This window comes from Erpetoichthys calabaricus, chromosome 14 (genome assembly GCF_900747795.2).
Source record: "Erpetoichthys calabaricus chromosome 14, fErpCal1.3, whole genome shotgun sequence".
Taxonomy (NCBI): Eukaryota; Metazoa; Chordata; class Cladistia; order Polypteriformes; family Polypteridae; genus Erpetoichthys; species Erpetoichthys calabaricus.
In genome coordinates, this window is record NC_041407.2 from 878,779 (window position 1) to 891,511 (window position 12,733).

Consider the following 12,733-nt stretch of genomic DNA (forward strand, 5'->3'; position numbering starts at 1 on the left):
TGTCTTCATGCCAGATAAAGTGTGTCCACCTGCCGGTAAACGGCACATCAGAATATTTCAAAGATTCTTTTCTATCCCCACTGTATATGAAGCTGCTAGAGGTTTGCTTTCACAAGTAATGCTGTGAACTGGAGGTTTAATTTTCTGTCCTTTGCTGTCAGACGGCCAGATTATCTGTCAGCCTGAACTGCACGGCTAACCTGCACACACAGAATTGCATTTTGGTCCCCTGCCTTCCATATTCACTTTTATCACTGCTACATACAGTGCATCCGGAAAGTATTCACAGCACTTCATCACTTGTTCCACATTTTGTTATGTTACAGCCTTATTCCAAAATGGATTAAATTCATTTTTTTCCTCAGAATTCTACACACAACACCCCATAATGACAACGTGAAAAAGTCTGAGATTTTTGCAAATTTATTAAAAATTAAAAAATTGAGAAAGCACATGTACATACGTATTCACAGCCTTTGCCATGAAGCTCCAAATTGAGCTCAGGTGCATCCTGTTTCCCCTGATCATCTTTGAGATGTTTCTGCAGCTTCATTGGAGTCCACCTGTGGTCAATTCAGTTGACTGGACCCGATTTGGAAAGGCACACACCTGTCTATAGAAGGTCCCACAGTTGACAGTTCATGTCAGAGCACAAACCAAGCATGAAGTCAAAGGAATTGTCTGTAGACCTCTGAGACAGGATTGTCTCGAGGCACAAATCTGGGGAAGGTTACAGAAAAATTTCTGCTGCTTTGAAGGTCCCAATGAACACAGTGGCCTCCATCATCCGTAAGTGGAAGAAGTTCAAAACCACCAGGACTCTTCCTAGAGCTGGCCAGCCATCTAAACTGAGCAATCGGGGGAGAAGGGCCTTAGTCAGGGAGGTGACCAAGAACCCGATGGTCACTCTGTCAAAGCTCCAGAGGTCCTCTGTGGCGAGAGGAGAACCTTCCAGAAGGACAACCATCTCTGCAGCAATCCACCAATCAGGCCTGTATGGTAGAGTGGCCAGACGGAAGCCACTCCTTAGTAAAAGTCACATGGCAGCCCACCTGGAGTTTGCCAAAAGGCACCTGAAGGACTCTCAGACCATGAGAAAGAAAATTCTCTGGTCTGAGAAGACAAAGATTGAACTCTTTGGTGTGAATGCCAGGCGTCACGTTTGGAGGAAACCAGGCACCACTCATCACCAGGCCAATACCATCCCTACAGTGAAGCATGGTGGTGGCAGCATCATGCTGTGGGGAACTGGGAGACTAGTCAGGATAAAGGGAAAGATGACTGCAGCAATGTACAGAGACATCCTGGATGAAAACCTGCTCCAGAGCGCTCTTGACCTCAGACTGGGGAGACGGTTCATCTTTCAGCAGGACAACGACCCTAAGCACACAGCCAAGATATCAAAGGAGTGGCTTCAGGACAACTCTGTGAATGTCCTTGAGTGGCCCAGCCAGAGCCCAGACTTGAATCTGATTGAACATCTCTGGAGAGATCTTAAAATGGCTGTGCACCGACGCTTCCCATCCAACCTGATGGAGCTTGAGAGGTGCTGCAAAGAGGAATGGGCCAAACTGGCCAAGGATAGGTGTGCCAAGCTTGTGGCATCATATTCAACAAGACTTGAGGCTGGAATTGCTGCCAAAGGGGCATCGACAAAGTATTGAGCAAAGATTGTGAATACTTATGGACATGGGATTTCTCAGTTTTTTTATTTTTAATAAATTTGCAAAAACCTCAAGTAGACTTTTTTCATGTTGTCATTATGGAGTGTTGTGTGTAGAATTCGGAGGAAAAAAATGAATTTAATCCATTTTGGAATAAGGCTGTAGCATAACAAAATGTGAAAAAGTGATGAAGCGCTGGGAATACTTTCTGGATGCACTGTATTTTACTATCATAATCTGTGGATACACTTGGTGACAAACACTAAACAGAATACACCGTAGTGAAGCAATTAGACCAGCTGTCGACGAATCCATGGGTGCTTCTGTAGCTTTAACCGGAGGACATTTAAGAGTAAGATCATCAGATTCCTCAGTAGTCTTTAAAGTGCTCACCTCGGATGCCGTAGACTGGGATTATCTTCCCTCCCATCATGTCGTACACGTAAAACATTTTATTACGCATGCTGGTTGCAATAACCTGCTCCCCGTCAGCACTGAAACGAGCCTTGAACACAGGAAACTTCTCCAAATGGATACTCTGAATTTTTGGATTTGTTTTGCCGTCTACCTGTGAAGCAAAGAACAACTCTTAATAATGTCGGCCTTCACTCTTTGCAGTTTCCTATAGGAAAGCAAAACAGACATATCTCAAACCTGAAGAAATTCGGAGTCCCTGAGTCCTAGGTAATGACTGAGCATTCACTTTACCACACATCAAGATGAAGGAAGTAATAATGTTTAAAGGATTTCAGCAGATAAGAAAAAACTCCCTAAGGGAAGCCGAGTGTCAGAAGTAGGCTTATGATGTGCTTTTACTTCAAGCAAAGAAACAGGACGTCTGCAGTGGGGCTGTCAGATCAGATGTCACCCTCTGAAGTGAATTTAGATGTATTTTTAAAAAGTCGTATTTGAAGGGAACAACTGACACTGGAATGTAAACACAGGGGTATCTGTTTCACATCGACGTCGTGCTCTTCACGCTTCGCTCTGCAATACTGCAGGATTCTACTGGATTGCGAGGAGTCCGTTCGTGTTTTAGAACGCTTAGCAAATTTTCATTTAAGGTCTGTGTTTTAATTTTTCTACTGATGTAAAACACATTGACTGACACAATGAATTACATAATAAAATAAAAATCAGCCATATTCCATTTCTGCAGCAACTGTAAGAGAATCAAGCAGAAACCGAGTTTAGTTCAGTTCTATGTTTTATTTCTTGACCACCTGAAGAACTCAACCGCCATTCCAAGTATCAAGTCAGGTTTCGCACACCCCGTCTACCATCTCCTGGCCGTTTCTTGTGACTTGTTATAAACTTCTTCAGCCCCCCAGTAGGCATTAAGCCTGCCAAATTCCAGACACAATACTGCAGTGGCGACTCCAAGGAATTACCCAAGGCAGGGGACATGGACTCCAAATATGGAACTGTCAGACAGACACTTAAACACCACAAACCCTGGGCAGCTTCTACAAACGGGACGTCGACCCCTGCACAGCCCATGACCCTCCAAGTCTCCTCAACCTCACCTACCCTGGCAGCCCACCTGTAGACGTACAGTACATACAGTCTACACAGCACATAAAAACACAAGTGATTACAGTTGTGAGCCTATCTGAACTAGATATGAATATTCAAACCTTCATTTTGGGCTAATCTGACGGCCACCAGCACTAACGTAACGTCCTAAGGGAGGCCAGCATTTGTGCGCGTTGTCAATGCCGTCACTGCCTGGGCTCACTTTACATGTCGCCATTCTTTGAAGTGAACAGTAATGAAGCCTTGCACAGCACAAACCTTACGAGTGTGAAATACACACGCACACACACACACGTGCCACACTATGTGTTAGTCGAGCAAGAAATATAAACTAAGACAGTAAGGGCACCGACTTACACACCGGACATTACTGCACAGACACCTACCTGAAAGAGTGAAATAGACTGGTCAAAACCAGCCGTCATTATGACTTGTGCGGCGGGATGAAACTTCACTGTTGTCAGCTTGGCATCCGATGGGCGTTCATTGTTGGCATTGAGGCATTTTTTCATCTAGGGAAGATATTAAATGGGAAGTTTATTTGGAAGTAAATCGGTAGGCGTTCTTTGTGACCCAGTGCTTTGTCACCTGCCCCAACTCTCCTGCATTAAATGTGAACGCCAACATTATCCATTTCTGAGAATGCGTGAGCGTGCAACTCGCTCAGTACTTTGTGTCAACTAATTCTTCAGTTTTGATTTTACACAACGTAGTTTCTGTTAAAGAGGAGTAAGGTTGTAGTAGGAAAACCATTTACGGCCTGCAATGCACTTTACAGACCAAACACAAATAATGCAACATTCTACTGACAGTCGTTCAAGTGCCATCCATCTAGCAAAAGCCGAGTGGCACATGCCCCTGCTTCATGGAGTCAGCATTCGGGGTGTCCACTCATCTTTGTTCTCCAACACCTCAGAGATTTTTTTGGATGAAAGAGGAAACCAACTAGAATTTTGATTGTAAAGAAGCTGATAATTACATCCTTCATTAAAGAGAGTCCCAGCCCTACTTCACGCCAACGGCTCTCAGTCTCCGTCCTGGTGGCCTTGGTGGTTTCAGGTTTTCACAATCACAGAGTCCCTGTCCCTCCAACTCCCCCGATTAGCTCAGCGCTTCCTTTGTTTTCCTTTCTTCACTTATTTTGCATTCAGAACAGCACAGCAGTTACAAGATGAACACAAAAGTGCATCTTAGCTCCGACTCGGCCCTCTTAAGGTTTGCCCCTTACTGATATCCTTCAATTCACAACTAGCACAGCAGACAAGAGGGCACAGGACACTGAAGGCGAAAGTCACTTCAACGTCAGGCCCACTGGTGTGTTTGTCGTGGCTTTTTCTTTATGATTACAGTGGCTTTGTTTGGTTTTCATTTTATATTTTCGGATGTTTTAAGTTTTGTTTATAATGTGCGGTTTGTTCGGTGGGCGGCACGGTGGCGCAGTGGGTAGTGCTGCTGCCTCGCAGTTAGGAGACCTGGATTCGCTTCCCGGGTCCTCCCTGCGTGGAGTCTGCATGTTCTCCCCGTGTCTGCGTGGGTTTCCTCCCACAGTCCAAAAATTGGCCCTAGTGTGTGCCTGGTGTGTGGGTATGTTTGTGTGTCTCCTGCGGTGGGCTGACACCCTGCCCAGGATTGGTTCCTGCCTTGTGCCCTGTGTTGGCTGGGATTGGCTCCAGCAGACTGCCATGACCCTGTGTTCGGATTCAGTGGGTTGGAAGATGGATGCTCGGTGTCCTTGAGAGCTTAGAAAGGCGCCTTGTATAAATAAAATGTATTATTATTATTAATATTAGTCAATAATGGGTTAAATAGCCAAAACACCTGGAAAAGAAAAATGTGAATCAGGATGAGCACCTTAAAAAGCAAAGTAAAGAACACTAAGCTAACACACATACAGGACGTGCTTGGTATAATCGACCGAAAAATGAACAGACTTCCATTAGGAATTTCTACATCCTGCCTGAAGAAGGAGCCCCGAGTTGCCTTGAAAGCCTACATATTGTAATCTTTTTAGCTGTCATTATGCTCGACTTTTCACTACACTCATAATGGCTAACACGGTACAACACCCTCATACTATTTTTACTCCAAAATAGAAACTGATAAATAACAGTTTGCTTACTTAGGCTCGGAGTCCAAATAAAGGAGAACAAAAACCTGCAGCCACACGGGGTCCCCACAACCGAGTCCGAGAGCCACAGCTTTACGCTCAGCGCCCTCGACACACCCTGTGTGTGTGCGGGGACAGTCGTGGGCAGCTGGCTCTTCACAATGGCAGATTATAGAATCTGAGAAGACATGAAGGAAACAAACAAGTCACCTCAATGATGCCTCTGGGAAGGGAATCCGAAGGTGCCACAAAGTTTCCTGTCCTCTGTAGTAAATTATCTTCATCTTCATCACTGTCCTCTAGAATAATTTAAAACGAGTCTGTAACATTTCACAGGAGACTTTAAACAGAAATGCTTGATCAGTGAAATAAAAAGAGAAATACAAAATTCTACGGCGCCACTGAACAGTTTTCAAAACAAGACCGCAAATCCGTCAAAGTGGCTTCATTTTCTCACCCTCTCCCTTCTTCTTGGTTTTCTTCTTGAGGTTGCTCTCTGCCCAGGCTGGCGTTCCTCCCATTGCTTTCTGAAACCTTGAAAATGAAACGGCAAACCGTGAAAAGCCACACAAAACTGAGAGGACGGGCTGAAGCTAAAGGTAAAACCAGCTGACTCAAGGCAGGCGCCACTACACCTCAAGACGCAGGACCGCCCGACAGTGAAGACCCCGAATGTTAGCCAATAGGAGACCAAAACAAATAAAGAAGCACTCACACGTGACAGCTACTACTGCAATACGTGACGTGGCCAGATGTGTGTCACGGAACCCGCATGCCCAAGTGGCACAGTCAGGGCTCTTGCCCTAAACACGTTACATTATTAACTCTTTGAGGGCAGAATATTTTTTGCCAAAAGCTCAAGTTTTCTGGAAAGCGCACAAAGCGATGGTTTCAAATATAAAATGTCTGTTGCTGCTGTTGGCACCTGTTTAGCATCTCTGGCAGCAGCAGCTGTGTGGGCAGCTTGATGGCCAGCAGGAATACATGGTGGGCTTGCTGCCTGGCTGTTTTTGCAGTGTGACATAATCTGGTTTGTACCTGTTGTCATCGTAAGTGGCAGTCCACCCAAGCGGTAGGTGCATCAGCTACATGAATGCATTCAGCGCCGCAATCAGCTGATGCTGGTACCACTCTGTCATTTTCGGTCTCCAGATCACTTACAGCAAAATTGGAGTCCAACAAGTCCGAGTCTGATTCAATGATAATACGCAAAATGTCCTCCACAGAGTATTTCACTTTGTGCATTCGCTTTGGTCTCTTGCCAGATATCGATGCCTTTTTAGTGGTTGCTCACTCACGCGCATGGAGTCGAGGTCAAATCCACAAAACTAACGTTTCTTCTAGCAAAACACGTAACGGCCAGTTTTGTCGCAGTTTACAGCTGATTACCATCCTCTACCCCCGAATCTCGACAAAAGTTGACATCCGCCCTAAAAGAGTTAAAACAGGACGACTTAATGAGAGGTTGGCAAAGTGAGGCACTCAAGTTTGGCCCGATGCTGCGGTGCGTCCCTGTCTACAAAAGGCACAATTAGATCCTGGAGTTGTAGCCAATTCCCCCCCCGATTTCCCAATTACCATTTCTGGCTAAAATATTAGAAAAAATTATTTATAATCAATTGGTTGATCACCTTAACTCCAATCATTTATTTGAAATGTACCAATCTGGCTTTAGGCGTTATCATGGTGATGAGACGGCCGTCCTGAGAGTATTCAATGACATCGGGTGGCACTGCGGGACGAGACTGCTGCCTTTGACACGACTGACCATGAGATACAGCTGTTGTGGCTCATTGTGATTATGTAACATTACTTCTATTTACTGTATTTGATTTCTATTTATGTTATTTACGTTAACTGCACTGCGGTGGGCTGGCACCCTGCCTTGCACCCTGTGTTGGCTGGGATTGGCTCCAGCAGACCCCCATGACCCTGTAGTTAGGATAGAGTGGGTTGGATAATGGACGGATGTTAATTGTATGCATTTCTTTAATTCTATTATTGTAAAGCACTTTGGCCACAGCATTCCGATGTTGTTTTAAATGTGCTATATAAATATACATAAAGCGGACATTGATTTTTCGGTTTTAATTTCAAACACCTTCTCTTATTTTGAGGATTTACTGGACTGGGTTTTTCTAGGGTGGGTTTGAAGGGGTCTAAAAACTATTCACAGTGCAAGGCCTCGACGGGACGAGTCCAGCGCATGGTAACCTGGTACATACCATACATCAGCCCAATGGAGAGGAAGACAAGTGTGCCATGATGTGACCCACACTGTGCACGGAGAGAACGTGCAAACAGCTACAAAAGCCCCCCTCGCTGCGAATCAAACCCTAAATCCACTATGCCACAAGCGGCTATATGGCAGCACTTTCTGCCATGAGAAACAGTGCCAACGTGGAGGGAAGGGGTGGATTAAGAATTTGAGACTCAAAATGACACACCACGTCGGTGGGGTTCAGGAGCTAAGCTGCCCAAAGAAAGAACAAAAAGAGCAGAGAAGAGCGTCTTCACGTACTGTTCCTTCAGTCTCTGCTTAAACTTCTGCTTTGGAAGTAACTTCTCTGCATCGCTCTTCAGCAAGTCCTTCCGATATCGATGGGTCATATCGATGCTGTCAAAAGGAAAGAAACAGAAACAAAACATTAAGGTGACAGACACTTCACACAATTACAGCCTGCTTTGTAACATTTTCAGGCTCCATTGACCACAACCCAGCGCCCTGATGGAGGAACTGCAGGACTTCCTTAGGAAAAAGAAAAAAAAAAAAAAAAGACGCCCCAAATTCCCAGGTACACGAGATCAGTCATTCGAGACTCCACTGCACTACCAAAGCACCAACGGAGTGAGGAACTTCATTTTACCAAAGGACACCAGTCACGAGTCTCCAGTGCATCCCTTGTGTGATGACAAGAGACGTCCGACATCGCAGACTCAAATGAGCAGGCAGTTTGAACCAAGTGCTGGTTTTCAGACGCATCGCTGCCATGCAGTGCCACCCACAGCAAGTGGTTCAAATGGGGCATCCCCACCCAACCAGAAATGATGACCCCACCACAGCCGATTTATTCTTCTCAGTAATTCCACAGCACTCACGTCTCATCTGCCTCATCATCCTCATCCTCCCAGGCGGCCCTCTTAGCAGAAGGAACTTGAAGGCGCGACTCATCTTCCACCTCTGCGTCACTGGAGTCCTCAGCCAGCAGATCACCCGTCACGGTGTCATGTGCCTGCAAACACAAATTAGCCAGACATGTGACACTGCGGTGTAGATCTCGATGGTCTCTCGGCTTCTCTTCTGCCTCCCCGCTGTAAGAATCATCTTACCTTCCACTTCTTTTGTACATTTCTGGCCGCTTTTCATGAAGTTTCCCAGCATTAAGATTTCCAGGCCACACAGAAGAAGAGCAGCAACTGGGACAACTCTTAAAGGCTGGGTGATCAAAGGCCAATAAAACGGAGAATTCTGACAAACACATTTTTATTAAAATAAAGCACTGGGAGCGCATAAAGATTTGGTGCAAACTTCAGGCTCCAAGTCCTACACAGATAAGCAGATGTGAAAGGCACTATATGACAAGGCCGTATTGAACAGATCGTTCATTCATCTCAAGGGGGAACAGTCGCCCAAGAAAACTTCTAACAACCAACCAGCGCCCCTCAAACGCCAATTACACAAACGAAGCAGCACACGCGGCCAACGGGTACAGGGCAGTGCCAGTGTGGTGTAGAACTTCTCAATTTGATTTATCCTCTGCGACTCAATGAGCAAGTGACATCCTCTCAAATTAGACAAACTCAAACTCTCTCGGAGATGTCCAAAGCTTTTGGTTTATTTTTTATACTCGTTAATATTAATTTAGAAGAAGCATATTAGGCCTGTGAGGGACTCTCTGATGTTACCAGTGGTTTTATTATTTCTTTAAAAAACAGACAAACGTTTTCTTTTTTTCCTCGTGTCGCTCCTTTGGCTGGGGATTAAATTGTGTTTTTCTCCCCCCCCCCCCCCGCTGTATTTCTATTTTTCTTTTGTTTCTGTTTCATTTTATGCAAAGTCAACGGCTGCATCTGCCATGTTGTCATTAGATGTTTGAATAGCAGAATGCTGGAGTTATGTTCTCGTTTTCCAAATTAAAGCATTAAATATACACTATATGGCCCAAAGTATTGGGACCCCCCCCCCCCCCAAAATCATTGACTTCAGGTGTTCCAGTCACTTCCATGGCCACAGGTGTATAACATCGAGCACCTAGGGCTGGAATGGGTCACTTTCAGGAGCTTAGTGAATTCAAGCGTGGCACTGTGATTGGATGCCATCTGTGCCAGAAGTCCATTCATGAAGTGTCCTCACTACTAAATACTCCACGGTCAACTGTTAGTGCGGTCAGAACAAAGTGGAAGCAAATGGCAGACCACGTGAAATCACACAGCGGGGACAGCGCATGCTGAGGTGGGCACAAGTCGCCAACTTTCTGCAGAGTCCATAGCTACAGACCTCCAAAAGCTCAACAACAGTGCAGCACACAGAGAGAGCTTCATGGAATGAGTGGGGTCTCCACGGCCGAGCAGCTGCTGCCAAGCCTGACGTCACCAAGTGCAACGCAAAGCCCACCGGCTGCCACTGGACCAGAGAGCAGTGCAGATGTGTCCGGCCAGGAGAATGCGACTCGCCTGACTGCACTGTGCCAAGTGTAAAGTATGGTGGGTATGGGGGGGGGGAATTATGGTGTGGGGTTGGCCTTGGCACCTTAGGTCCAGTGAAAGGAACTCTTAATGCTTCAGCAAACAAAGCCAGTTTGGACAACTTCATGCTCCTAACTTTGTGGGATGGTCCCTTCCTGTTCCAACATGACTGGGCACACACCAGGGCACAACACAAGGTCTGTAAAGAAATGGAGGAGCGAGTCTGGTGTGGCGGCACAGAGCCCTGACCTCAACCTGTGAGAACAAACACCTCTGGGATGAATTTGAGAAAAGACTGCGAGGCAACATCAGTGCCTGACCTCACAAATGCTCCCCTGGTCCCAAATTCCCATCAACACACTCCTACACCTTCCCAGAAGAGCTGAAGCTGTTAGAGCTGCAAAGGGTGGGCCGCCTCCATATCACTGCCTATGTACTAAGGATGGGATGTCAATAAAGTTCATGTGTGTGTGGAAAGGCAGGCGTCCCAATACGGTTGGCAATATAGTGTATAATCTAATAATAATAATCATTATAACTACTAATAATATAGTGTACAATCTAATAATAATAATCATTATAACTACTAATAGTGTATAATCTAATAATAATCATAACTACTAATAATATAGTGGATAACCTAATAATCATTACAAATACTAATAATATAGTGGATAACCTAATAATCATTATAAATACTAATAATATAGTGTACAATCTAATAATAATAATCATTATAACTACTAATAGTGTATAATCTAATAATAATCATAACTACTAATAATATAGTGGATAACCTAATAATCATTATAAATACTAATAATATAGTGTACAATCTAATAATAATAATCATAACTACTAATAATATAGGGTATAATCTAATAATAATAATCATTATAACTACTAATAATATAGTGGATAACCTAATAATCATTATAAATACTAATAATATAGTGTACAATCTAATAATAATAATCATTATAACTACTAATAGTGTATAATCTAATAATAATAATCATAACTACTGATAATAGTGTATAATTATAATTATTATAACTATTAATAATAGTGTATAATCTAATAATAATCATTATAATTACTACTACTACTACTAATACAGTGTGTAATCTAATAATAATCATTAGAACTACTGATAATATAATATATAATCTCAATTCTTCTCTAGTCCCTGCCTTTCCATAAAAGCGACATTTCCCTTTGGATCAGATGACTTCTACAACTACTGTACCGCTAAAAGGTGTCGAGCATTCAGGAGCGGATGGCCAGCCCGGAACTGAAACTCCTCATCATCATCATCATCAGTAGCAACGGCGCCTCTTCACTGTCACTGCGCCTGTCGGCCCGATGTGAAGTCTTGGCAGGTGCCCTGACCTCTCTGGTGCCACCTTAAACATTATGCCAGTGCCTTCAGATTTAATCTTTACGCACCCCAGACACGTTTTAGTATTACTGTACTGTTATCGAGTGTTCTGAGGAGACACGGCACGTACACATTTCATGGCAGATAACTTGATGTGAAATGCAAAGCAACCTTTCCAGCCAAAGACACAACTACTGCGAGTCTTTTCTAGGCAGGTCCGCCAGATTTCCCCCCCTACGTCTACACAAACTCTCTCGCCCGCTTATCGTAAACGCCACTCGCTGACATTACTTACATTTATGTATCCAAAGCGACTTACAATATCTGAGAGGTCCGACTGGTCCCAGGCAGGTGACGCGACTCGCTCATTGGCACACAGTGGTAGTAACTGGATGTGAACCCACAACCTCGGGGCCCAAAGCCTTTACCGCCGCTTTCTTGACTGCGATAACGAGTTAAACGACCAATTCTGTTGGCGGCTGCCGCAGCGCTGTGCTCCCTAGTCGAGTCACACGGACCGCTGGGGACGGAGACGAAGGCGGCGCGGCTCACTCACCTTGTCGGCTCCGCACAGTCTTCCGATGAGTTCGTCTTCGGCCCCGAACACCAGCTCTTCCAGGTACCGCTCGCTCTCGTCCTTTTCCCCGAGCGCCTTGATGTGTCGGCGGCGCACCTTGGCTTCCAGAGCCGCGGCCTGCGCGCCTCTTTTCTGGGCTACTCCTCTCTTCGACTTCGCCGCTGACTGCAAGCCCTCCATTGCGCCGGCGAGATTCTGTTCTAAACGCTCTTTAGCTGAGAGTTTCCACGAATGTTCAATTGCTCGCCGTCTTTTCGTTAATGTCGGCTGCAGCAGACATCAGAGGTACACGATTTCGCGAGTAAACACTCCATGGAACTGAACGAGCGCGGGGCCGTGTGGAAGCACGTGGATCCACTATTCACCTCCGACCTTTCACCTTTGACGTTTATGTTGAGGGGATTGTCAGTGACGCCCACGAAACGGCTTCGGTGGGTAACAAACACCGTGGACTACCGAAGTAATCGATGTGATGACGCGGATTCTCAAAACACCGGGCAGAAAGAAAAAAAAAAAAAGATCACGACGAACCGGTATTTACTTCCGGAGTAAAGATTACGCGTCAGAGTTGTTTCCGCTTTGGTTAACTTTTTTTATGAATTGCAGAAGTATAGGGTGGTCCAGATCTAGTTATGCAGTTTTCATTACGCTATAACTTATTAAGTTTATTACATAGAGAATTCACAGCACCTGCCCTGCACGGAGAGAATTCACTTCAAATTCTTTTTGTTGCCGACAGATGGCAGCACCTGCCCTGCATTCCAAAACGGCGGGGAGATGGT

General features: G+C 45.0%; 1 protein-coding gene across 2 annotated transcripts in view; it reads right to left on the reverse strand.

The window, feature by feature from the left end:
* The window catches only part of utp18 (UTP18 small subunit processome component), a 28,391-nt gene extending 15,976 nt beyond the window's left edge, over positions 1–12,415 (reverse strand). For both annotated transcript variants that reach the window (XM_051936273.1, XM_051936274.1), the window contains exons 1-7: positions 11,931–12,415; positions 8,407–8,540; positions 7,829–7,924; positions 5,765–5,841; positions 5,518–5,606; positions 3,583–3,712; positions 2,058–2,228 (exon numbers count right to left, since the gene is read on the reverse strand). In XM_051936273.1, the coding sequence (XP_051792233.1) occupies positions 2,058–2,228; positions 3,583–3,712; positions 5,518–5,606; positions 5,765–5,841; positions 7,829–7,924; positions 8,407–8,540; positions 11,931–12,131 (898 nt within the window). In that variant the 5' untranslated portion in view covers positions 12,132–12,415. The remainder of the gene's footprint in view (positions 1–2,057; positions 2,229–3,582; positions 3,713–5,517; positions 5,607–5,764; positions 5,842–7,828; positions 7,925–8,406; positions 8,541–11,930) is intronic.
* Between the last annotated feature and the right edge of the window lie 318 nt (positions 12,416–12,733).